This window comes from Babylonia areolata, chromosome 2 (assembly GCF_041734735.1).
Source record: "Babylonia areolata isolate BAREFJ2019XMU chromosome 2, ASM4173473v1, whole genome shotgun sequence".
Taxonomy (NCBI): domain Eukaryota; kingdom Metazoa; phylum Mollusca; class Gastropoda; order Neogastropoda; family Buccinidae; genus Babylonia; species Babylonia areolata.
In genome coordinates, this window is record NC_134877.1 from 27,735,233 (window position 1) to 27,761,732 (window position 26,500).

The 26,500-nt window shown below is 47.4% G+C and overlaps 1 protein-coding gene across 2 annotated transcripts in view; it reads right to left on the reverse strand.

The window, feature by feature from the left end:
• Positions 1-1,331: 1,331 nt before the first annotated feature.
• The window catches only part of LOC143299983 (fibroblast growth factor receptor 2-like), a 130,197-nt gene continuing 105,028 nt past the window's right edge, over positions 1,332-26,500 (reverse strand). For both annotated transcript variants that reach the window (XM_076613549.1, XM_076613542.1), the window contains 7 exons: positions 24,924-25,150; positions 23,060-23,448; positions 20,677-20,799; positions 15,077-15,147; positions 14,094-14,231; positions 13,292-13,400; positions 1,332-11,784 (listed from right to left, as the gene is read on the reverse strand). In XM_076613549.1, the coding sequence (XP_076469664.1) occupies positions 11,665-11,784; positions 13,292-13,400; positions 14,094-14,231; positions 15,077-15,147; positions 20,677-20,799; positions 23,060-23,448; positions 24,924-25,150 (1,177 nt within the window). In that variant the 3' untranslated portion in view covers positions 1,332-11,664. The remainder of the gene's footprint in view (positions 11,785-13,291; positions 13,401-14,093; positions 14,232-15,076; positions 15,148-20,676; positions 20,800-23,059; positions 23,449-24,923; positions 25,151-26,500) is intronic.

The window sequence follows — 26,500 nt, forward strand, 5'->3', positions numbered from 1 at the left end:
TCAACACTGGTACAGCCACAAAGGTTGGGTCAACACTGGTACAGCCACAAAGGCTGCGGCAATTACTTTCGTGAAGAGTGGTAGTGATAACAACGTGATCATTTGTAATCACTTTGCCAGATTCAGGCTGATTTCACGACATTGATTTGAAATGCGTCTTTCTTGCTGGGAGCTCAGACAGAGAGAGAGAGAGAGAGAGAGAGAGAGAGAGAGACAGAGAGACAGAGAGACAGAGAGATACAGACAGAGACAGAGACAGAGAGAAAGACAGAGACAGAGATAGAGAAACAGACAGACACACAATGAGGCAGTCAGAGACAGTGTCAGTGACTGAAACACACACACACACACACACAGATAAAGAGAGACAGACAGACGGAGACATGTATTGACACAGACAGAGATAGAGAGACACAGACAGAGATAGAGAGGCACAGACAGAGATAGAGACACAGACAGAGATAGAGAGATGCGGAAAACGGAAACAAGACCAGCAGACAGAGAAATTAACAACGGGAAGTAGAGAAATACATATCATCATCATCATCAGACACACACACACCACACACATAGACACACACACATACACCACACACACACACCACACACATACACCACACACACAGACACACACACATACACCACACACACACACACACATACGCCACACACACACACATACACCACACACACACACACACACCACACACACACACACACATATACGCCACACACACACACACATACGCCACACACACAACACACACCACACACACACACACACACACGCCACACACACACACATACACCACACACACACACACACATACGCCACACACACACACATACACCACACACACACACACACACACACACGCCACACACACACACAACACACACCACACACACACATCAAAGCCACAGGGGAGTCAGGACGAAGTCATGTGTCCTAAGTCATTTATTACCTCTAACTGACCAACGTGTACACCTTGACACAAAGGCTGACACTGACAACGAGCATCAGAGCAGGACAGGGAAGGTGGGGGAGTAGGGGGGTGGGTGGGGGGCGGGGGAGAGGAGGCGGGGGAGCGGATTGGGGTGGGGTGGGGTGGGGTCGGAGGGGGCAAAATGGATAAGGGGGATGGTGGAGGGGGGTGGGGTGGGGGGGGGGGCGAGGGGAGACAGGGAATTTACTTTTGAGAGCAAATAAGCACTGGCCGCGCCACGACGAACACGCACAACACAGAAAATCACAATACCAAAAACAAGCAGTGTAGTAAAAAAAAAAAAAAAAAAAAAAAAAAAAATCGAACAACAGAAAAAGCAAAAAAAACAAAACAACAACGCCTACAACACCAACTGAGAACAGTTTTGCATACCTCCGTGAAAATTAAAAAAGAAAAAAGAAAAAAAAAAAGGCAGTTACCCATCTTTCTTCTCCAAGGACCTGGGATCTGCCGAAGAACTCAAACCCAACCCTCCCTCCATCCCTCCCTAATTCATCACAATTCATCACATGGCAACTTTACCAAACCAAGCACTCTCTCTACACTCACACCGACAGTCAATCTTCAGAGGGCGGGGGTAGGGGACAGGGGGTGGGGGGTGGGGGAGTGATTCGTTTTGGGGAAGTGGTGGGTAGCAGTGGCAGGGGAGGTGGAGGTGGTGGTGGAGGTGGTGGTGGTGGAGGTGGTGAAGGTGGTGGTGGTGGAGGTGGGTCAAGGACTGGGCATCGAGGTGGTGAAGCGAGGGTGGGGGTGGAGGGCTGTGTATGGATGGGGGGAGGATGTGGGGGGGTGGGGGGGACGTTGGGAAGTAAAGGAGTGAATGTGATGGGTGTGTTATCATCATCATCATCATCATCACCACCATCACCATTATCAATGTTCACAATCTTTGCTGCCTCTTTCAATGATGTGGCTGGTTCATGGTGTGTGGCAAAACAGGTTCATGGTGTGTGGAAAAACAGGTTCATGGTGTGTGTGTGGCAAAACAGGTTCATGGTGTGTGGCAAAACAGGTTCATGGTGTGTGGCAAAACAGGTTCATGGTGTGCAGTAAAACAGGTTCATGGTGTGCAGCAAAACAGGTTCATGGTGTGTGGCAAAACAGCTCCAAACTCAAAAAAAAAGTTTAAACGTCCCTTTCACTGCCACCGAAGCAGCGAACCCGCACCCACTGTGTCCAGAGCTCGGCGTGTTGGAAAGGCGGGGGCCAATGTCTCTCCTTCCGCCGCTTCAATCAACCTTACCCAACCGGTAACAGGCACCCCTTCACGCCTGGGGGTGGAGTGCAAGGACAAACGGGGTGTAGCGCCGTTTCCAGGGACAACAGCATCAAACACACCCTCCACCCCGACCACTGGGCCATGCTGGATCACAAGTCTGACCTCCTGACCGACTCGGCCACGGCGGGGTGCAGGAGGAAGTCTGATTACATCGGCATGGATGGCAAAGTTGTCTTGTTGTTTTTTGTTCTGGGCCATTTTTTGTTTAAAACCGTTTTGTTTTGTTTTCATTGCTTTGTGTGTTTACCCTGAAACCTGTACACGCAAACATGAACTCTTGCTTTCTATTTATTTGCTTTGTATATCTATGTCACTGTGTGTGTGTGTGCGTGTGTGTGTGTGTGTGTGTGTGTGTGTGTGTGTGTGTGTGTGTGTGTGTGTGTGTGTGTGTGAGGTCATTTAAAAAAAAAATGAGGGTAACTGGATGAGTGTGGGTGCACAGCAGACAGTGGGGCAGGGTGAAGGAAGGGGTGGGTGAAGGAGGGGGTGGGGGGACGGGATAAAGACGGGGGAGGGAAGGGGGGAGGGGGGAGGGGCCAGCAACGTCCTAGCTCCTACCCGTAATCAAGACACGCACAAAAATCAAAACCTTCCGGGTTGCAAATCTGTCCCCAGCAGTTAATTAATTAATAGTAATCATTATTATTCATCACAAATTCAACCAAAATATACATAACACAAATTTGCTCAACCTTGTTTCATCTGCCATTAAGTACTTATTACTTTTTTTTGCACACAGACAAACACAAAGTACATATGTAAAAGTGACAATAAGAAATGAACTGGCATAAAACCAAAAACAAGGAAAAAAAAAAGGTTTAGAAACCACTTCAGTTTAAAATGAAACACTGAAACAAAATCAAAACAACCTCTGGATGCCGTTGCAAAATGCACATGTTAAAAAAAGAACAAGTTAAAACACAACAACATAAAAAAACCCACCATTGAAGCCTTTCTCGAATAAGGTGATTGGTGTAACAGTGGCCACTGTCTCTTTTTGAACACAAGAAGCTGACAACACCCATCAGCAGGCCTTAAATGCCACAAACTGTGACCAACGAACCAATCAAGGACTAGATTTGTTCCAACTTTACGTGAGAGGCATGGTGCGTGAATTTGCATGAATGATGACTTGTGGTCAAGTGTCGACACTAACGACCCCAGCAGACATCTGTGTCCATGCCGTCAGATCGGCTCTGTGCCTTGTGTCACGTTCCCAGCGTTTCCGCTCAAACACCAAGCCCCGTGCCTTGCTCATAGGTGTCTGCTGTGGTTATCAGTATCTGTGCTCTCGATGGTGTGTGCAACGGCGGTATCATGATTTTCAAAGTAATGTGATGATGATGGTGATAAAAACATCAGTCAGGCGCCTTTGTTTCTGTGAATGGCTACTAAACTATTGCACTGTCTTTCATTGTGTGGAGGTATTGCCAGAAGATGGTGCAAAATGTATTCACTGCGGCAGTGGCGAACCTACATTCAAGTGCCTATGCGTTGTGTGAAGGCCTAGCCACGTTAAAGTCCGCGGTTTTCTTTGTCATGTGTTTATGTATTTCATTTACGGGTTTATTACTATTATTGATACGGTGTGTAACGGGGACAACGATATTGGTAAGCAATATCTGCTGACATAGAAGGGTATCAGTGTTTGTGAATGCCTGTGCATGCGAGGGGGCGTGTGCGTGTGTGCGCGTGCGCGCGCGCGCGCGCGCGTGTGTGTGTGTGTGTGTGTGTGTGTGTGTGTGTGTGTGTGTGGCGGGCGGTGCTGTGTGCAACACACATGACGATCAAACCAACAATAATCTTACGGTCACGATAAAGTAAGACAAACCCAACAAAACAGCTGTACTTACACGAATTTCTAGATGAAAAGGAAAGACGATAATAATAATAATAATAATAATAATAATCAGCGTAACGGTTGGCAGTGATGGAAACAAGCACACAAGGTCAGCACAATACTTACTCAGCGATTTGCAACGAACACGTGCATACATGTACGTGCACGCGCAGTAAACAGCACACAACACCGCTGACACCCCCTCCCCCTGATCACGAACCAATCCCCCCCCCCCCCTCTCCCCCCTTTGCCCCCCCCCCTCCGCCCCCCAAACGGGAAACCGGCAGTGACCGACACTGAGTGAACGTCGGAAGACACTCACTCACCAGGATTTCATCGTGATCAAAGGAAACGCCTTGGAAGAGGGCACAGACAGACACAATCTTTGCATGCTTAGCTCTCAGCTGAGACAACGTCAAGGGCTTTCACCGAAAGGCAACACAGTTTACAAACTTTCACAGTATGTATCCAAAATATTTATAAAAATTCAATTAAATTAAAAAACAAAAACAAAAACAAAAAACACCTAAAATCCAACAATGAAAGAAAACCACGGTCAACTGGCAGGAAATGGCGTGGTTTGTGACGTGCGTAGTTTGTGTGCACGTGAGAGTGTGAGGAAGCGCTCGCGCGTACAATCTCTCTATTATATATATATATATATATATATATATATATATATATATATATATATATATATATCTGCATGTGTATACGTCCGCATGTACCTGGGTGTGTGTATAATTATCGGCGTTTTTTTCTGGGTATACATGTATCCGCGTGTATCTAGGTGTGGTAAAGTCCAATTTTAGCATTCTAAATTTTTGTACCTATCTTACCGGCAATCTTTGTGCATGTATGAAACGATATCACCATTAGTGGATGTGGTAACGCATTGGGTGTGTATGTATCGGCGTGTATCTAGGAGTGTATGTATGCGCGTGTATCTAGGTGTGTATGTATCCGCGTGTATCTACGTGTGTACGTATCCGCGTGTATCTAGGTGTGTATGTATCCGCGTGTATCTAAGTGTGTACATATCCGCGTGTATCTAGGTGTATATGTATCCTCGAGTGCCTACGTGTGTATGTATCTGCGTGTATCTAAGTGTGTATGTATCCTCGAGAATCTGTGTTGCGAACGTATTCGCATGTATCTGTGTGCAAATGTGTCTGCATGTGAAACAGCGCCCGTTATGTGATTTTAAAATAGCCCCGTTCTCTGCAATGGAAGAACGCTCTGTGGTTTTAAAAGCACAGTTTTCTCTGGGTATGATTGGGAGGAAAATAATAAAATCACACACACACTATCATACGCCCGTACGCGCTCGCACGCGCGCGCGCACACACACACATACACGTAAACACGCCCTCACAAAGTATGCAAGTTCGATCACTGAAAAAAGTTATAAAATTATCTTCATTAAAACAGTTTACACCCCTCTACACACAAACACACACACACACACATGCACACACCTGTGTGTATACAAGACAAAAACAACAACATATGTGCCCTGTTACGTATGTGTTGACCGGCTCAGTGTAAATCCTGACATCGTGAATCACGAGCACTGACTTCACTTGTCCTGAAAGTCATACCGGCTGCCTGTCGCTTCAGTGATTCTTCGTCTGCGTGGTGTCAAAAAGCGAAAATTAAAAACGATATTCAACACACGCTCCAACTGTTTCACAGGTGGAGACCAAATCAATCGTTTTAAAACTGAAAACCGTTAACGCAAAATGCTGCGACATTATTACATGGGCTTTGCACTTGAGACTGTTTTCTACACTCTCACAGATATAAGGGTTGAAAACTTAAAAGGAGAGAGAGAGAGAGACTCAGAGGGATGGGGGAGGGGGGGGGAGGGCGGGGGAAGGTGGTCTAATAAACCAAACATAAAATACCTGTGTGTAATACCCCCGCTCTTTGTAAACATAGGCAACATCAAAATTATCATAAAACTATCAGCACAACTGGCAGTGAGTGACTAAAAACAAAACAAAAAAAAACACACACCAAAAACCGATGCATATTATTCCATAAAAAATACAAATGCAGGTCAGATGACATATGTCCATGTCAAACACATACAAAAAAAAAAACAACCACCAAAAACTCTTAGTAACAACCTGAAGTCTTACTGGTGAACATATGTCATCAAAAACACAAAGAGAATAAAAAAACAAAAAAACAAACGCACGTGACAAACCGTTATCACAAAATAAAATAAAATAAAATATATCGTTTTGAATAACCTCCTGAATTTGTCTGACAGAAATTACTGTTTAAAAAAGACCTCGGCGAACTACAGAAAAATAAGGTTGGGGGCGTAAAGCAATCGGTTGATCTTTTGTCCACTAGGCAGTGGGGAAGGTACATATAATATATATATATATATATATATATATATATATATATATATATATATATATATATATATATATATATATATATATGTGTGTGTGTGTGTGTGTGTGTGTAACCGTTTGCTCCATATCTTCAGCTAAAAAGTTCTACCATTGCTAAATCTAGAGCCACTGACTTACAGCTTACAAACTAAACCGTTTTTTTGTTTTGTTTTTAACGTTCAAACTCAAACATTAGGAGACTGTCATCCAAACAGAAGCAAGAAGAGAGAAGTTGAAATATGCACCAGCGAAAGAAAACTGGTTGCAAACAAATCATACCGCGACTTGTCGGGGAGGGGCACACCAGCAAACTGGCAGAGGACTGACTGTTCAGTGTGGATCGCAGCGACTGCCTCTTGCGTCCAACGACAAGGCAGCATCCTTGACAGAAAACCTCTACGGCTGCATACGTCTGAGACATTTTGATTTCAGTTTCGCAAGGAGTGTCCCGTGCTGACAGGGGTCACTGACGGGCGCAATAGCCGAGTGGTTAAAGCGTTGGACTGTCAATCTGAGGGTCCCGGGTTCGAATCACGGTGACGGCGCCTGGTGGGTAAAGGGTGGAGATTTTTTACGATCTCCCAGGTCAACATATGTGCAGACCTGCTAGTGCCTGAACCCCCTTCGTGTGTATATGCAAGCAGAAGATCAAATACGCACGTTAAAGATCCTGTAATCCATGTCAGCGTTCGATGGGTTATGGAAACAAGAACATACCCAGCATGCACACCCCCGAAAACGGAGTATGGCTGCCTACATGGCGGGGTAAAAACTGTCATACACGTAAAAGCCCGCTCGTGTGCATACGAGTGAACGCAGAAGAAGAAGAAGAAGAAGAAGACAGGGGTCACTGAAACGCCAGGTCTCACCACCACTGACAGCTCCTGCTCACAGCTGGGGGAGTTCTGTCCTCTAGGAAGTCATCACACAAGACATGGCTGACTGCATCTCGACAAAGGGAACAAACGTGAGACCCACACTGACTCGGCCGCTCTACGCCACCCCTCCTGCTGGTTTCTCCACGGCCTTGTAGAACTGAACGCACTGCCTCCAGCTGAGGTTCAACAGTCCCGCAGCCTTTAACTCTCTCCATACGAACGGCGAAAGAGACGACGTTAACAGCGTTTCACCCCAATTACCATCATCAAAATATTGCAAGCGGAAGGCTCTTATATTGAAGAGGTGAATATTGACAAAGAATACCACAATTCTGACGACGGAAGCTAAAGGTTGGGTCATTCAGACACCCACTGGACATCCGAGGGGTCTGTGTAGAGGAGAAGAGAGGACTGGCCGTACTGAGTGAGTTAAGGGCCATAGGGGCGGTGACGTCACTGTCCACGTGTGCAGGGCGTGACATACGATGGCCGGGCCCCACCCTCTCCTTCCGCCCTGTGAACCTACCGACTTCCCCAACAGGCCGAAAGTCACCTAGCCATTCACAGTCGGGTGGAGTGAGGAAGCTGGGAGCACAGCGCCTTTCCCCAGGACACAACACCAGGCCGAAATGGGGGGCTCGAACCCTGACCACTGCTGAGCACTGGATGGGAAGTCCATCACCTGACCCACTCTGCCAGCGCGAGCCCGGACTCTGTGGTGTACTGTAAAGACTCCTCCCCCCCCCCCCCCACTTCCGCAGAGTGTGACGCGGTCAGTGTCCGTGGTAATCCACCCCACCAACCATCTGTAGCGCCACTCTGCACCCAGGTCTCACTGTCAACACTTACAGCTGTGAAGAGAAAGGACCCCATTCAGCAGAAATATCTAAGTCCAACAAAAACAGCACTTCCATCACTACATGTTCAAAAGGATCAAAAGCGACAAATCAGCACTTCCATCACTACGTATTCAAATGGATCAAAAGCGACAAAAACGCAAAACCTGGGTGGCTATTTCCTCTGCCCTGTCGAAACAAACTGCTGGTAGTTGACAAGAACGTACTGTAAAGCTAAGAAAGTGTCTACATATGAAACCCAGGCCGTGTGCCTTCCATGTGCGTGGTCAAACCAAGACAAAGGCACTTGTACAATAAACGTCACTGTTTAGGAGTCAAAGGCAGAAAAATATGAATCAGAATCAGAATCACTTTATTACCTCAGATGAGAGAAATTAAAGAGATAATTAAGTTATTCTGCTTCTGATCCAGACAATAAAAACTGTATTAAAATACGATATTCCACTCCCAAAATGTGTTAAAATATTTATATAAAAAAGGAGTCATAAATGTAGTAAAATAAAGTAATTCCAATATCGATCCAGACAACAATAAAACCAACATAAAATGTCGACGTTCCACCCCCAACCCCCGAAAAACAAATGGTTAAAATATATATTTAAAAAAATATTCACAGCTACAGTTGGTGTTTGGCATTTTAAGGCAAAACCACGTGTGTGTGTGTGTGTGTGTGTGTGTGTGTGTGTGTCTGTGCGGAGACAAGCCCAGAGATCCATCCTTCAGAAAAAAAAAAAAAAAAAAAACGGTGTGAAAGGCACGAGACAGCGAGGGCAGCCTGCACGGTGCCGTGACGTGATGAACACACTTCACTTCCCTCAACACCACACATTTCTACAGCGTTTCTTGCCCTTCGTTTCGTGTCTTTGTGACAACACCGTGCAGCACGGTGCTCGCGGAGCACACAGCTCTAGTGGTTCATGTTGATGGCGGAACACAGCAGGTAGGACAACAAAGCAACATGCACAACTGTACAACGGTCTGGGTTTTTTTTTTTCTTCTTTGTTTTGTTATTTTCCTGGCCATGACGGTGAAGTGAAGTAGGTAGGCCACATCGTCGTCACCACCCACACGATGCAGCACGAGGTGGAGTCAGGGAGGGGGAGAGGGGAGGAGGTAAAGGGGGGGGGGGTCACATCAATCACTGCCGGCAAATCATCCAGTCTTATTGACGCAAGCTGCCCCCCTTGAAGAACAGCTGTTGTTGGTCAAGGTTCTGCGTGGCTCCTCCAACAGTTTCAGTTTCAGTAGCTCAAGGAGGCGTCACTGCGTTCGGACAAAACCATATACGCTACACCACATCTGCCAAGCAGATGCCTGACCAGCAAGTGTTGTGTTAACAACAGCACCAGATCCTGTCTCTCCCGTCTCTCATTCTCTGCGAAACGTTCCTTTCAGTGTTGAGGTTCTGGCTCTGGTGGACGTTCATCACGACAGCTCTTGATCCTGTGTGTGTCAGAAAGGTTCAGTCTGTCTTCTGTACGTCCCCCTCACACCCACACCCCCTCCCCTGGACAGGTCACATCACGCTGACCCCCCACACCCCCCCAACCTCCTCCCCTCCCACACCACAGTCACTGAGACACCCACACTCCACGGTACTCCGTGTCTCATTTCCGCGAGAAGGGTCAGTCAGTGCAGTGACCCTCTCCACCACACTGACCCTCGTGTCCAAAACAGTTTTCACAAACAGCCAGTTCAGCTCATTATTCATATAAAAGAAAACTTTCGTGTTTTAAAACAAGCTTTCCAGAAACAAAAAATATAATTATACTGACGATTATATGCTCCAAAAATGAAACGGTTTTCTCTTGTATTCAAAACATCATCATCATCATCATCGTCAGCAGCAGCATTCCACAGTCAGGTGAGTTTTAAAGTCAGTCGCCTGTCCCGTCACTGCTTCTCCCATCAGCCACAAAATTAATGAGCAACAACAAAAACTATATGATTTACTCATGGTTACCACAACAAAACATCACTATATATATATATATCAAAGAATCACGGTTAGGACAGAACAACAACAAAAATATAAACTCTTGTGACACCAGCAGATCTGTATAGTTTGTTTGTTTGCTTTTTTTTTTAACACGGATTAACGGTTGCAGTTTTACACTGCTATTTACATCACATTCCCCTCCACCTATTCCTCAGCTCTCCCCCTTCACCCACTCTCCCATCGGACAGAAGTTGTAATAATTTCATCGTAAAAAAAAGAAAGAAAAAAAACTAACAAAAAACACAGCAGCAGAAGACTTCGTGTAGTTTTTCGTCGACATGAACAGACCTCCACCGCCGCCGACACGATTCCTCAAACTGACGCTGTGATATCCATGTTACTGTCTTTTGTTGTCTGGGTAGGGTGGTTGGTGGGTTTGGTAGCTGGGTTGTGGGTACAGACAGCACGATGTCACAGTCCAACACGGTGTAATGGGTTCTCACAGCTAGGTTCACTTTGCACTAAAGTCTTGTGGTTACAGGCAGCACGATGTCACAGTCCAACACGGTGTAATGGGTTCCCACAGCTAGGTTCACTTTGCACTAAAGTCTTGTGGGTACAGGCAGCACGCTGTCACAGTCCAACACGGTGTAATGACTTCCCACAGCTAAGTTCACTTTGCACTGAGGTCTTGTGGGTACAGGAGGCACGATGTCACAGTCCAACACGGTGAAATGGGTTCCCACAGCTAGGTTCGCTTTGCACTAAGGTCTTGTGGGTACAGGCAGCATGCTGTCACAGTCCAACACGGTGTAATGGGTTCCCACAGCTAGGTTCACTTTGCACTAAAGTCTTGTGGGTACAGGCAGCATGCTGTCACAGTCCAACACGGTGAAATGGGTTCCCACAGCTAGGTTCACTTTGCACTAAGGTCTTGTGGGTACAGGCAGCACGATGACACAGTCCAACACGGTGAAGTTCACTGTGGTGGGCAGGCAGGCAACGGTAACAACATTTCTCAGCATCGCATCACATCGCCTTGGTCCATCACCGTATGCACACCGCCCCCCCCACTCCTTCCAAGTGAACAAACACTGTGAACACAACAGCACCAGCCCTGTCTCTTTCCCTCCTTTCCTCTCCTACTGTGAGACAGCCCTTAGGTGACCTCACTGTGTGAGACAGCCCTTAGGTGACCTCACTGTGAGACAGCCCTTAGGTGACCTCACTGTGTGTGAGACAGCCCTCAGATGACGTGTGAGACAGCCCTCAGATGACCTCACTGTGAGACAGCCCTCAGATGACCTCACTGTGTGAGACAGCCCTCAGATGACCGACACCCCACAGCCTTCTCTCTCTCTGTCTGTCTCTCTCCACTCACAGATGGCGAAGGGGCAGGGAGGGGGAGCGTTGACATGGGTGGGGGGTGGGGGGTGGAGGGGGTGGAGAGCAGTCAGGCGATGGCGGAGTTGTCTCCGCTGCTGGTGCTGGCGTGGCTCATGGAGGAGTACTGAGAGTCCGAGGTGCTGACCGCCACCACCCCACAGTCCATGGGCTCAAGGTCCAGGTAGGCCTGTCATCGTCATCATCATCATTGTCATCATCATCATTACCATCATTGTTATCGTCATCATCATCATCATTATCATCATTGTCATCGTCATCATCATTGTCATTATCATCGTCATCATAATCATTACCATCATTACCATCATCATCGTCAATGTCATCATCATCATTGCCATCATCATCGTCATTGTCATTACCATCATCATCACTGTCATCATCATCATTACCATCATCACCATCATTGTCATCATTACCATCATCATCACTGTCATCATCGTCATCATCATCATTACCATCGTCATCATCATCATCATTACCATCATCATCATCACTGTCATCATCATCATTACCATCATCTTCGTCATCATCATCATCATCGTCATCGTCATCATCATCATGTTTATGCAGCACTGACTCATGTCCAGAGACAAAGCACACTCACACCAGTCACTCACACCAGTCATTCACACGCATGCCTAGCGCTAATACATGTATTGCTACTGTTATGATTGTCACTGTTGTTATCATGATTCTTCTTCTTCTCATAATGGTACTGGTAGTAGTAGTCGTCGTTGTCATTATTATCATTATAATAAGCATCCATATTATTATCATCATCATCATCGTTATAGGCATTACCATCATCATATCATTATCGTCGTCATCATTATCATCATCACCGTCATCACAATAAACAACAAGCATTTCATGATGATGATTTTTGTTACTATTATTATATTGTATCATCATCATTATTAATATTATTATCATTGGTATCATCATCATTCTTATTCATATTATCATCATTCTTATTCTTACTATTATTATCACTGTCACCATCATTTTTATACTTATCATTACTATTATTATCATCATTATCACCATCATTCTTATCATTACTATCATCATCGTCATTCTTACCATCATCATTATTATCATCATTCTTATCCTTATCATCACCATCATCATCACCACCATCATCACCACCACCATCATCATTATCACCATCACCACAACCACCATCATCACCACCACCATCATCATCACCACCATCATCTTCACCATCATCTTCACCATCATCACCACCATCATCATCACCACTATCATCATCATCATCGTCTTCACCATCACCATCACCACCACCACCACCATCATCACCACCACCACCATCATCATCACCATCATCGTCTTCACCATAACCACCACCATCACCACCACCATCATCATCATCACCACCACCATCATCACCACCATCCCACCACCATGACCATCACCACCATCATCATCACCATCACCACCACCATCATCACCACCACCATCATCATCACCATCGTCTTCACCATCACCATCATCACCACCATCATCATCACCACCACCATCATCATCACCATCGTCTTCACCATCACCACCACCACCATCACCATCACCACCATCATCATCACCATCACCACCACCACCACCACCATCATCATCACCACCACCATCATCATCATCATGTCCCTCAGCCTCACCTCCTCTTTGAGGGACGAGGTCAGCATCCTGTCCAGCTGTTGCACCAGGCTGGAGAAGCAGGGCCGTCTGTTGGGGTCCTCCTGCCAGCATGAGTGCATGATGCCGTACCTGTGGGCACACACACACACACACACACGCCACACACACACGCCACACCACACACACACCATGAATCAAGAATAAATCAATCATTTTTTTGTCTTTTTCTTTTTTTTAACTATCTTCTTCTATCGACACAGTCAATCATCGGCACCTGTGGAGGATGGTGTCAAAACCAGGCTGCCTCTACATGTGTACACAACGATCACATGTCATTTTGTTCCAGTCACCCAGGCGTGAGACTCGGGGACTTCCGCCCCCCTACCCCCCCGCCCCCCTCCTCCTCCACCCAACACTCCACTCTAAATCCTTACCCCCAACGTAAGCCAGGACTTCTCCCTCCCCCTCCCTCCCTCCTCCCCTGGAACTTTACTGACAGCCAGGGCACTCCCTCGGAAAACCCCCACCCAGAAAAACAGACGCTCAGGACTCCCCCCCCCCCCAACCCCCACCCCCCCTTCCTCAAACGACGCAACCAAATCCAACCAAGACAAGACCAGTAACAATCAGAGTCAGACCACAGCGTGGCTGAACGGGGGGGAGGGGGGGGGGGGGGGGGGGGGGGGGGGGGGTGATACGCAGCACTGAGTTTGCTTCACGTTAAAACGTTCCTAAGCCTCCGCTAAGTCTGGACTTGGGACAATGCTGAACGCTAAGCACACTGATCGCTGTTCCAAGTACAACAGTAATGACTGTGCTCACATCTCGCTGGAGGCGTAGGGCGGCTTCTTCATGCGGTGCCCGTTCCTCAGCAGGTTGAAGAGGTCCTCCACAGGCACTGAGGGGTAGGGGTTCCCGCCCAGGGTGAAGATCTCCCACAGCAACACGCCGTAGGACCACCTGCAACAACAAACACCCCGGTTCACACCCACAGCAACGTAACACCACCCACAACGCCCACAGCAACGTAACACCACCTACAACACCCACCCACAGCAACGTAACACCACCTACAACACCCACACAGCAACGTAACACCACCTACAACACCCACACCCACAGCAACGTAACACCACCTACAACACACACACCCACAGCAACGTAACACCACCCACAACACCCACACCCACAGAAACGTAACACCACCTACAACACACACACCCACAGCAACGTAACACCACCTGCAACACACACACCCACAGCAACGTAACACCACCTACAACACACACACCCACAGCAACGTAACACCACCTACAACACCCACACAGCAACGTAACACCACCTGCAACATCCACCCACAGCAACGTAACACCACCTACAACACCCACAGCAACGTAACACCACATGCAACACCCACACCCACAGCAACACCCTGTAACACCACCTACAACACCCACACCCACAGCAACACCCTGTAACACCACCTACAACACACACACACCCACAGCAACACCACCTGCAACACACACACCCACAGCAACACCCTGTAACACCACCTGCAACACACACACCCAGAGCAACACCCCGCAACACACACTATCCTGACCCCCACAAAGTGACGAATGTCCTGACCTACCCAAACATAACAGGACAAAGCGAAATGAACCAGACACTGAAACCAATCCGTCAACACAGTTTTCCACATTCTGCCGAAATGGAGACAAAGCTGACACACAGAACTGGCCATAAGCAGAGAAAAGCGGAGCCGAAAGACAGACAGACAGAGAGACAGTGCAGACACTCACACGTCGCTCTTGGAGGTGTACTTTCTGTCGAACAAGGCCTCGGGACCCATCCATTTGACCGGCAGCCGTCCCTAAAACACACACACACACAGCACAGTCTGTCAGGTGTCTGCCCTGTACCTTCTGCCCTGCACAATCCAGGTGAACCTGACAGTGCCTTCATCCCGACTTCAGCACGTGAGACTCGGCTGTGTGGTGGACCTCATGCCTCTGGCGAGCACACAACCCAAGGAACAGCTGGAGCTGGACTTCAGCCTACAACTGGTAAACCTTACCGGAGTATTTATGATCAGGTTTTCAGCCTGTAACTTCTGATGCTCAGTTCCTACTTGTTGCTGCTTTCTTCTTTTTTTTCTTCTTCTGCGTTCGTGGGCTGCAACTCCCACGTTCACTCGTATATACGCGAGTGGGCTTTTACGTGTATGACCGTTTTTACCCCGCCATGTAGGCAGCCATACTCCGTTTTCGGGGGTGTGCATGCTGGGTATGTTCTTGTTTCCATAACCCACCGAACGCTGACATGGATTACAGGATCTTTAACGTGCGTATTTGATCTTCTGCGAAGGGGATTCAGGCACTAGCAGGTCTGCACATATGTTGACCTGGGAGATCGTAAAAATCTCCACCCTTCACCCACCAGGCACCGTCACCGTGATTCGAACCCGGGACCCTCAGATTGACAGTCCAACGCTTTAACCACTCGGCTAATGCGCCCGTCTGTTGCTGCTTTCGTTTTGATTTGTTTTGCCTGTAAAAGACCCCAGGATCGAAACGTGTCGCTTCCTCGTCTGTTTTTTGAAAACGGTTCTTTAATCGGAACTTCAAAATATATATCAAATACGAATCAAGAAGCAGCTACATGTTTACAGCTTATAATGTGCTTAAACATGCACATGAAATTCATTCGGGATGTGCGTGCACGTGCGCGCGTGTGTGTCTACATCTTGTGGGGAGTGGGTGTGGGTTTGTGGGATGGAGTTGGAACGGGATGATATGTGCGTGCGGGTGGGTTTGTGTGTTTTTAGCATGCACGCGTCATTGCATTTTTATTGTAAGCGCCCAGAGATTTTGTAACATTAGATTGGACGTATCAATTGTCCTTTTATTATTATTCGTGAGACGGCTGGTAAACTGTTATTATATTCACTATAGGAATATTCCTATGTCTGTGGCTGCCTTCACCTCTACACCCCATCTCGCTCTCTACGATCGGCTTCGGATCCACGCTGTTTACGCATACCCAGATTCAAACACTCCACTGTTGGCCGCCGTTCATTCTCTGTCTCTGGACCTTGCGATTGGAATCAACTTCCTCTTTCGCTTCGTCAGGTCTCCGCACTCAGCTCTTTCAAGTCTGGCCTTAAAAACCCACCTCTTCCCAAAACAGCCTCCCTTCCCTGCCTCTTCCTTGTCCTCAGTTTCTTCAGTTTTAAAGTTACGCATGAGTGTGATTGACAGGTGCGAAAGCGCTTTGATTTGTCTCTGCACGAGATTCAGCGCTATATAAATATCATCATTATTATTACTATTATTATTATCATTATTATTGTTATTTAGTACACACAAGTCTGTAGTCGTGAAACTCGACAGTGTGAAAACTTGTATGACGACCCAGTGTTGGTGTCAGTTGCGATCGTTGTTGTTGTTGTTTTTTGTTGTTTTTTCATGTATGAGTCTAAAATAATTACTTAGGATTGAAACGGAAAGCAAAAGGTTATGTAATAATGGGTGAACATACTGTAGCGAGAATGTGAGAGACATATATTGTGCTGTTCAGCAACAAAGGGCATCTATCAGAAAGACGGGCGCAATAGCCGAGTGGTTAAAGCGTTGGACTGTCAATCTGAGGGCCCCGGGTTCGAATCACGGTGACGGCGCCTGGTGGGTAAAGGGTAGAGATTTTTACGATCTCCCAGGTCAACATATGTGCAGACCTGCTAGTGCCTGAACTCCCTTCGTGTGTATATGCAAGCAGAAGATCAAATACGCACGTTAAAGATCCTGTAATCCATGTCAGCGTTAGGTGGGTTATGGAAACAAGAACATACCTAGCATGCACACCCCCGAAAACGGAGTATGGCTGCCTACATGGCGGGGTAAAAACGGTCATACACGTAAAAGCCCACTTGTGTGCATACGAGTGAACGCAGAAGAAGAAGAAGAGTCTATCAGAAAGGGCATCAGCCAGGGCGGTACTGTCCGTTCTTCAACAGCTGCGTGTCTCTTCTTGCTCGGCCCTATAATGTGCAACCAATGGACCTTTCATTATTTTTTTTTTCTTCGACATGGATGTGTGAACCTCTACTCTTTTTATTCCTTAAGGAAACACTCACTGCTGTGATAATCCACACTCTTACCAGGCTTATGTGTGTGTGTGTGTGTGTGTGTGTGTGTGTGTGTGTGTGTGTGTGTGTGTGTGTGTGTGTGTGCGCGTGCGTGCGTGCGTGTGTGTGTGTGTCTGTGTGTGTGTGTGTCTGTGTGTGTGTGTGTGCGTGCGTGCGCCAGTGTGTGGCGAGTGCCTGCGTGCGAGTGCGTGTGTGTGTGTGTGTGTGTGCTTGCCCTTGTGTGTGTGTTTGTGTATGTGGATGGTGTGAATGCAAGCTGGGTGCATGCATACATGCGCAGCATGTGTAAATGTCGTATACACACGGGCGCGAGCCACCTGTGTGTGTGTGTGTGTTTTGAGAGGTGGAAGGAAGAGAAAAGAGGTAGGCTACCCGTGAATGCCCGTCTGCACATGCTCCACAAACAACGTAACACAAAACAAACACCCCACTACCACCCACCCCCAAGACCTACCCCCGAACCGATCGCTGTGTGTATGCAGCGAAAACACCGAGCGGGCCCCCGAAGTGTTTTGTGAAATGGCAGTCCTGTGTAAAAGAGCGAGAAGGTGTTGATGTTTCTGGGTGAATGGACAAAGCGGTTTAACGCTCAGCGGAATGTAAACAGTCAGACAGGCAGGTGGGTTTAGCAAAGGCCCGTGCACAGCTGAGCTGAGCGGAGCGGAGCAGTCTGGGCCAGGTGGGACACCCTTAAACTATCCCCCCCCCACCCCCCTTTCTTAAACTGCCTACGTCTCAAATTATCCCCCTTTCAAACTACCCCCCATCTCAATGATGTACCCCCCTCCAAATAACAAACAAACAAACAAAACTGCAACAAAAACCAACTATTCCCGCCCCTCCCTCCACTGAACACCTGGAATATATAAAGTAAGTTCAAAACTTTCCATTCTGAGTAAAAAACAAAACAAAAAAACAACAACCGTTCTTCTGTATGTACTTAGAATGACCCCATACCCGTCACGACGAGAGAGAGAGAGAGGGGTGGGATGGGGGGGGGGGGGGGGGGGGGGGGGGGGGGGGGGCGGGGTCAAAATACAACCGGGTGGGGCCAAGGGGTGGGGGGTCAAACTAGCTGAACTTTACCCCCGGGGGTCATTCAAGGCCAGTCTACATATCAATCAATCAATCAAATCACGTGGGTGTCCTCATAAAACGTACAATGAAAACTGGGCAACAAGACGAGATAAAACAATAGTGTAGTACAGTAACGTTTTACGAGACAGTACATCAGAAACGTTTTTACGAGACAGTACATCAGTAACGTTTTTTTTACGAGACAGTACAACAGTGGAGTAACGTTTTACGGGACAGTACAACAGTACAGTAACGTTTTAACGAGACAGTACATCAGTACAGTAACGTTTTACAGGACAGTACAACAGTACAGTAACGTTTTAACGAGACAGTACATCAGTACAGTAACGTTTTACGGGACAGTACAACAGTACAGTAACGTTTTAACGAGACAGTACATCAGTACAGTAACGTTTTACGGGACAGTACAACAGTACAGTAACGTTTTACGGGACAGTACAACAGTAACGTTTTTTCGAGGCAGTACAACAATACAGTAACGTTTTACGAGACAGTTCATCAGTACAGTAACGTTTTACGAGACAGTACAACAGTACAGTAACGTTTTACGAGACCGTACAACAATACAGTAACGTTTTACGAGACAGTACAACAATACAGTAACGTTTTACGAGACCGTACAACAATACAGTAACGTTTTACGAGACCGTACAACAATACAGTAACGTTTTACGAGACCGTACAACAATACAGTAACGTTTTACGAGACAGTACAACAATACAGTAACGTTTTACGAGACCGTACAACAATACAGTAACGTTTTACGAGACAGTACAACAATACAGTAACGTTTTACGAGACAGTACAACAATACAGTAACGTTTTACGAGACCGTACAACAATACAGTAACGTTTTACGAGACAGTACAACAATACAGTAACGTTTTACGAGACCGTACAACAATACAGTAACGTTTTACGAGACCGTACAACAATACAGTAACGTTTTACGAGACAGTACAACAATACAGTAACGTTTTACGAGACCGTACAACAATACAGTAACGTTTTACGAGACAGTACAACAATACAGTAACGTTTTACGAGACCGTACAACAATACAGTAACGTTTTACGAGACAGTACAACAATACAGTAACGTTTTACGAGACCGTACAACAATACAGTAACGTTTTACGGGACAGTACAACAATACAGTAACGTTTTACGGGACAGTACAACAATACAGTAACGTTTTACGAGACCGTACAACAATACAGTAACGTTTTACGAGACAGTACAACAATACAGTAACGTTTTACGAGACAGTACAACAATACAGTAACGTTTTACGAGACAGTACAACAGTACAGTAACGTTTTACGAGACAGTACATCAGTACAGTAACGTTTTACGAGACAGTACAACAGTACAGTAACGTTTTACAAGACAGCACAATAGTACAGTAACGTTTTACGAGACAGTACAACAGTACAGTAACGTTTTACGAGGCAGTACAACAATAAAGTAACGTGTTTACAAGACAGCACAACAGTAAAGTAACGTTAAACACTGACGTTTTTCACAGACACCGGGCAAACTGTGGGCTTGCCACGGGGGAACAGATGGGATGTACACGTGGTTTTCACAGCAGTTGGGGGGGACGGGGGAGGAGGGGGGTCGAGGGCAGGAGGGAGGGGTACTGGATCATGCCCTTACTCGCTAGATGCCGGCAGAGTCCTAACGGCTTTCGTTCCGCTAATTCCTCCCATGCCAAGGGGCACTCTGTCTGTCTGAGACAGGAGACCTATACTGACAGCCAATCGTTGTGTGTGTGTGTGTGTGTGTGTGTGTGTGTGTGTTGTGTTGTGTGTGGTGTGTGTGCGTGCGTGCGTGCGGTGGGGTGTGGTGTGGTGTGGTGTGGTGTGGTGTGGTGTGTGTGTGTGTGGTGTGGTGTGGTGTGGTGTGGTGTGGTGTGGTGTGGTGTGGTGTGTGTGTGTGTGTGTGTGTGTATGTGTGTGTATTTGTGTCTGTGTGCGGGCGTGCACGCACATACCGACAGATGCAGACAGAAAACAAAAGAGGGAGAGAGACAGAGAGAGAAAGAAAGAAAGAGTGACAGAGAGAAAAAGAGAGAGACAACACACACACACACACACATACACACACACACACACACAAGCACACACAAGCACACACACACACACACAGACTCACATCCGTGGTCTTGCGGTAGTAGTCAAACTGCTGCAGGTTCCGGGTCAGCCCAAAGTCAGCGATCTTCAGCACGTACTCCTCCGCCACCAGCACGTTGCGGGCTGCCAGGTCACGGTGAATGCACTGTGCACACATCATTGTCATCGTCATCATCATCATCATCATCGTCGTCACCATCGTCAACATCATCATCGTCGTCGTCACCATCGTCATCATCGTCGTCGTCGTCATGATCATCGTCATTGTCGTCGTCATCATCACTATAATCATCATCATCAACATCATCATCACAGTCTGAAGGGGGAATAAATAACGAAACAAAACATGACGCTCCGTCGCAAATTTTGTGTGCGCTTTTGGATACCATGCCCACACTGGATTCCTTTATAACGACCAAGCAGACAGGGCAGCAAAAAGGGGAGCAAAGAATCATACAGATAGTATAAAAGTATATTGCGCATTGTCATACAAGGAAATAAGCAATACACTAGAAAGAGACTTTTATGGGTGATTGAATTCAAGTCTAAAACCTCGTCAGTTGGCTCTCTCAGACTTTGGTCCGATTCGCAGACCAATTCTGAGTTTAGCTCTCAGGCTATTATCAAATTCATTACGGACCAAGTATTGTTCTAATGTCAAGTGCATATGCTTTAGTAACCTGACAATTAAGCATATAATTTTTTTTACTGTAGCTTGATGAAGCCTTATGTACACGAAAGAGTGTCTTCACAAGTGACTGAGAGCGTTGATGTTTTTGACTTTTTGCATTCATTGTCAGTTGTTTCGCTTGTCAGTTTAACGACTTCTGTCTTTTACGAAGTCCTTTTAGTAATTTCCTGTCATCATATTTTGATTTTTTTTTAATCAAATTTCACCCTCATTTGCCCAGTTTCCCCCAACCGTCCATTCATTCACATCTCCCACCCCTTCTAACCGATATAACACTCAAACTGTTTCATAAATACTTGAACAAAATGTCTTCAATCACCGATATGTGTGACGGGGACATTAAACAAAACCCCTCCTCCTTGTGTGCGTTTCGTGTCTGTCTGAGGGACGACGACACCTCGCAGCAGCTGGAGATGGGCGACACACAGCTGTCTGTGCCTGCCCTACCTGCTGGCCTTCCTTGTCCCTCCTGCAGCCCCAGTGTGTGCCTCAGACTTTGGGCCACGTCTGTGTCCACTGGGGATGGTTCCAGAGAGACAGGGAGGGGAGGGCGAGAGAGGGAGGGAGAGAGAGAGAGAGAGAGAGAGGGGAGGGAGAGAGAGACAGAGGAGGGAGAGAGAGACAGAGAGAGGAGGAGGGGGAGAGAGAGGAGGGAGAGAGAGAGACAAAGAGAGACAGACAGAGAGAGAGAGGAGGGAGAGAGAGACAGAGAGACAAAGAGAGACAGAGAGAGAGAGGAGGGGAGAGAGACAGAGAGAGACAAAGAGAGAGAGACAGAGACACAGAGAGAGAGAGGAGGAAAAGAGAGAGAGAGGAGGGGGAGAGAGAGGAGGAAAAGAGAGAGAGGAGGGGGAGAGAGAGGAGGGGGGCAGAGAGGAGGGGGAGAGAGAGAGAGAGAGTCATGATGATGACAGCTCTTTTCGTGGTGAAGTTTTTTCCCACCCCTTTGCTAAACCACCCTCTCGTTTTGTTTCTGGCTCTACTCATACAGGCACACCCAGCGCCCCCAAGCCCCCCCCACCCCACCCCTCCCTCCCCCACATGCACTCAGCACAGGTAACGACCACATGAAGATGGTGGTGGCAGTGTGATAAGGGCGTGTAACCTGAACCATGGCGTGGTGTTTTGGAGGGTGGAGAGGGGGTGTGCTTTGCACCGTGCACATGCTAATTTGTCGCCGTGTGACTGCAGTGTCTTGGCCAGGCCAGGGCAGGGCGGGGCAGCCTCCAATGAATGGGGGGCCTTGTGTTTGGAGTGCAGCCACAGTGACTCCCCCTACCAACACCCCCTTCTGCCGCCGACAGTCATTGCTCTGATCGTTTTTCCTTTCTTCCCTTTTTTTTTCAGCTGAATTCGCGCTCTAATTTAAAAACAAAAAACCAAACAAACAACAACAACAAAAAGGCAAGAAGTCTAACTGCCAATGGAAGTGGAAGAAGACGACGACGACGACCACGAAGAAGAAGAAGAACAAGAACAAGAGGAACAAGAAGAAGAAGAAGAAGAAGAGAAGAACAAGAAGAAGAAGAAAGAAGAAAGAAGAAGAAGAAGAAGAAGAAGAAGAAGAAGAACAACAACAACAACAACAAAATGACAAGGACCACAACAAACTCCAGCCATCAAACAACAACAACAACAAATGACAAGGACCACAACAAACTCCAACCATCAAACAGACCTCCACACAAACCACCACAACGCCGCCCTGCCTGACCTGTTTGGAAGCCAGGTACTCCATGCCGCGCGCCACCTGGTAGGCGTAGGAGATGAGGTCCTTGGGGGTCAGCATCTTGTCAGCTGGGGGGGGCTCCTGCCCCTCCCCCCTCGCGGATCCCCCGCCCCCTCCACAGCTGTCCGGGCACACCCCGCTGCTCCCGGACCCAGAGGCGGGGCAGGACGACCCCCCGGAGGCACTGCCGGAGGTGGTGGTGGTGGGCAGGGCCCGCTGGCTGTTGTCGATGACACACGGGTAGCCCAGCAGGGAGCCGGACCCCGACCCGGGCAGCACGGAGCCTGGCCGAGGACCCAGCCCCGGGCGGTGCGTCTTGAGGAAGTCCCGCAGGTTGCCGTGCGGCGCGAACTCCACGATCACGTACAGCGGACCTGCCCGACACACACACACACACACACACACACACATAATCATTAACATGACAGCACATACAGACATACAAACACACACAGACAACACACATACACACCAACAATACACCCTACACACCCGCGCGCGCCCACACACACAAACACCCCAACATACACACACCCACGCCCACACACACACACCACGATACCCCCCCCCCCCACCACACACACACACACATAGTATGCACGCAATAATCTAACCATCAAAACTACCCCAAGACACAACGTTACAAAACGATCACCTGGTTTCCCCAAACTCACCTTCACTGACCCCGAAACTCACCTTCACTGACCCCCAAACTCACCTTCACTGACCCCCCAACTCACCTTCACTGACCCCCCCAAACTCACCTTTACTGACCCCCCCCCCCCAACTCACCTTCACTGACCCCCCCCCCCAACTCACCTTCACTGCCCCCCCCCCCCCCAACTCACCTTCACTGACCCCCCAACTCACCTTCACTGACCCCCCCCCCCCCCAACTCACCTTCACTGACCCCCCAAAACTCACCTTTACTGACCCCCAAAACTCACCTTCACTGACCCCTAAACTCACCTTCACTGACCCCCAAACTCACCTTTACTGCCCCCAAACTCACCTTTACTGACCCCCATCTCTCCTCTCCTACCTTTTCGACATAAACTTTCAATTGTTTAAAAAAAAACAAAAAAACTTTAACAAAATATCTACAACCACCAGTATGTGTGAAAGTATATTGAACAAAATTCACAAAACGATATAACCAATTTCACCCCTCTGTGGCACAGAACTAAATGCCATTCCACAAAACGATATAACCAATTTCACCCCTCTGTGGCACAGAACTAAATGCCATTCCACAAAACGATATAACCAATTTCACCCCTCTGTGGCACAGAACTAAATGCCATTCCACAAAACGATATAACCAATTTCACCCCTCTGTGGCACAGAACTCAATGCCATTCCACAAAACGATATAACCAGTTTGACCCCTCTGTGGCACAGAACTCCATGCCATTCCACAAAACGATATAACCAATTTGACCCCTCTGTGGCACAGAACTCCATGCCATTCCACAAAACGATATAACCAATTTGACCCCTCTGTGGCACAGAACTCAATGCCATTCCACAAAACGATATAACCAGTTTGACCCCTCTGTGGCACGGAACTCAATGCCATTCCACAAAACGATATAACCAATTTGACCCCTCTGTGGCACAGAACTAAATTCAACTCTACAAAACGATACAACCGAACGCAACACTAAAACCCATTCCACAAAACGATATCACCGACTTCACCTCAGTAAAATTCAACTCCGTAAAACGATATAAACGAGCTGAGAGCATCACCACCGCATTTAAAAAACGACACACACAGACAGACAGAAACACACACAGAGACAGACACAGACACAGACACAAACACACACCCCTAAGCAGACCTCACCCCTCTGCGTGCAGCAGCCCAGCAGGTTGATGATGTTCTTGTGGCGGCCGATCAGCTTCATCATCTCCATCTCGCGGATGAGGTCCATCATCTCGCGGTCCGTGGCGTCCTCCTTCAGCATCTTGACGGCCACCGTGACGGCCTGCTCGTCCCGCACCAGGCCCAGCGCCTCCCCTTTCACCACCAGGCCGAACGCCCCCTCCCCCAGACGGTCACCCACCACCAGTCTGTGTCCGTCCGCGTGCACGGCACCACCACGCAACACACACACACACAGGCACGCACACACACACACAGGCACACACACACACACAGGCACACACACACACACGCACGCACACACACACACACAGGCACACACACACACACGCACGCACACAAAACACACGCAGACACACACGCACACACACACACACACACACGCACGCACGCACGCACGCAGACACACATACACAATATTCGAATTTAAAAAAATGCATCATGGCAGTTTCAGTTTCAGTAGTGTGTGTGCATCATGGCATACTTGACACAATACACACACAGCCATAGACAATGACATGCACACAACCACAGACATGAAGACACACACACACACACACACACACAACAAACAAACCACATTTAAACTTCTTATTACTAAAGAAAGAACAAAAGCACAGACCACACGAACATCCTCTAACACCCACACCCTTGAGCGCAAACGCACGCACAGAATGCTCGAATTGTTAAAAGTGCCTGATGACATAATAATTTGAAGAAAAAACAAAACAAACATAAAAAGATGAGAGTTGAACCCCCACCCACCCACACACACGCGGCTAACGGCGTCCCCACAACAGAACATGCATTTGGAACCACATCATACCAACGTTAACCAGCACTGGAAAACCATTGCTGTTGAAAAAAACAAAGCCTACCCGCTCCCACAAATAATATAAACTGGTCACACAACACAACACAAAACACAACACCCGCCAACGCACCCCCCCAGCCCCTCTCTCTCTTCCATCATCTTCCCTCTGGGTTATGACGGGTTTTCAATCATAAAATAACCCCCCATCACGGCCATACATTAAAAAAAAAAAAAACCAAAAAAAAGCTATCACATCCGTCACAGGGGACCCGGCCGGATGAAGGCACGATGGCTGACTTGCCGGTTTACACTCACTGAGTGAATCGTCCACCTCCACATTGATGGGAAACGGGATTTCGGTTGGGAAGATCCTTTCGGACTGGTTTTTTTTTTTTTTTTTTTTTTTTTTTTAAAACCATCATTTTCAGAACATTCTGACATCAGGTGATGCATTTCGCTGCTAAGCTTTATCAATAACTGACAGAAAAAATGTCCTTGTTGTCTTTTTTTTTTTTCATATAAAGAGAACTATGCACAAAAAAAAACAAACAAAAAACCTTTCACAATCACAGGTCACTGAAAAGAAAACCACCACCAAAAACCCCTACCTGTTAATGACTTAACAAAGACAGTGTAACTTTTTGACATGTCTTTTTTCCCCCCCACAATAAGAAATAAACAACAACTTTTCAAGCTGTAGCCTATGAGCCCTGCTTCCCCAAAT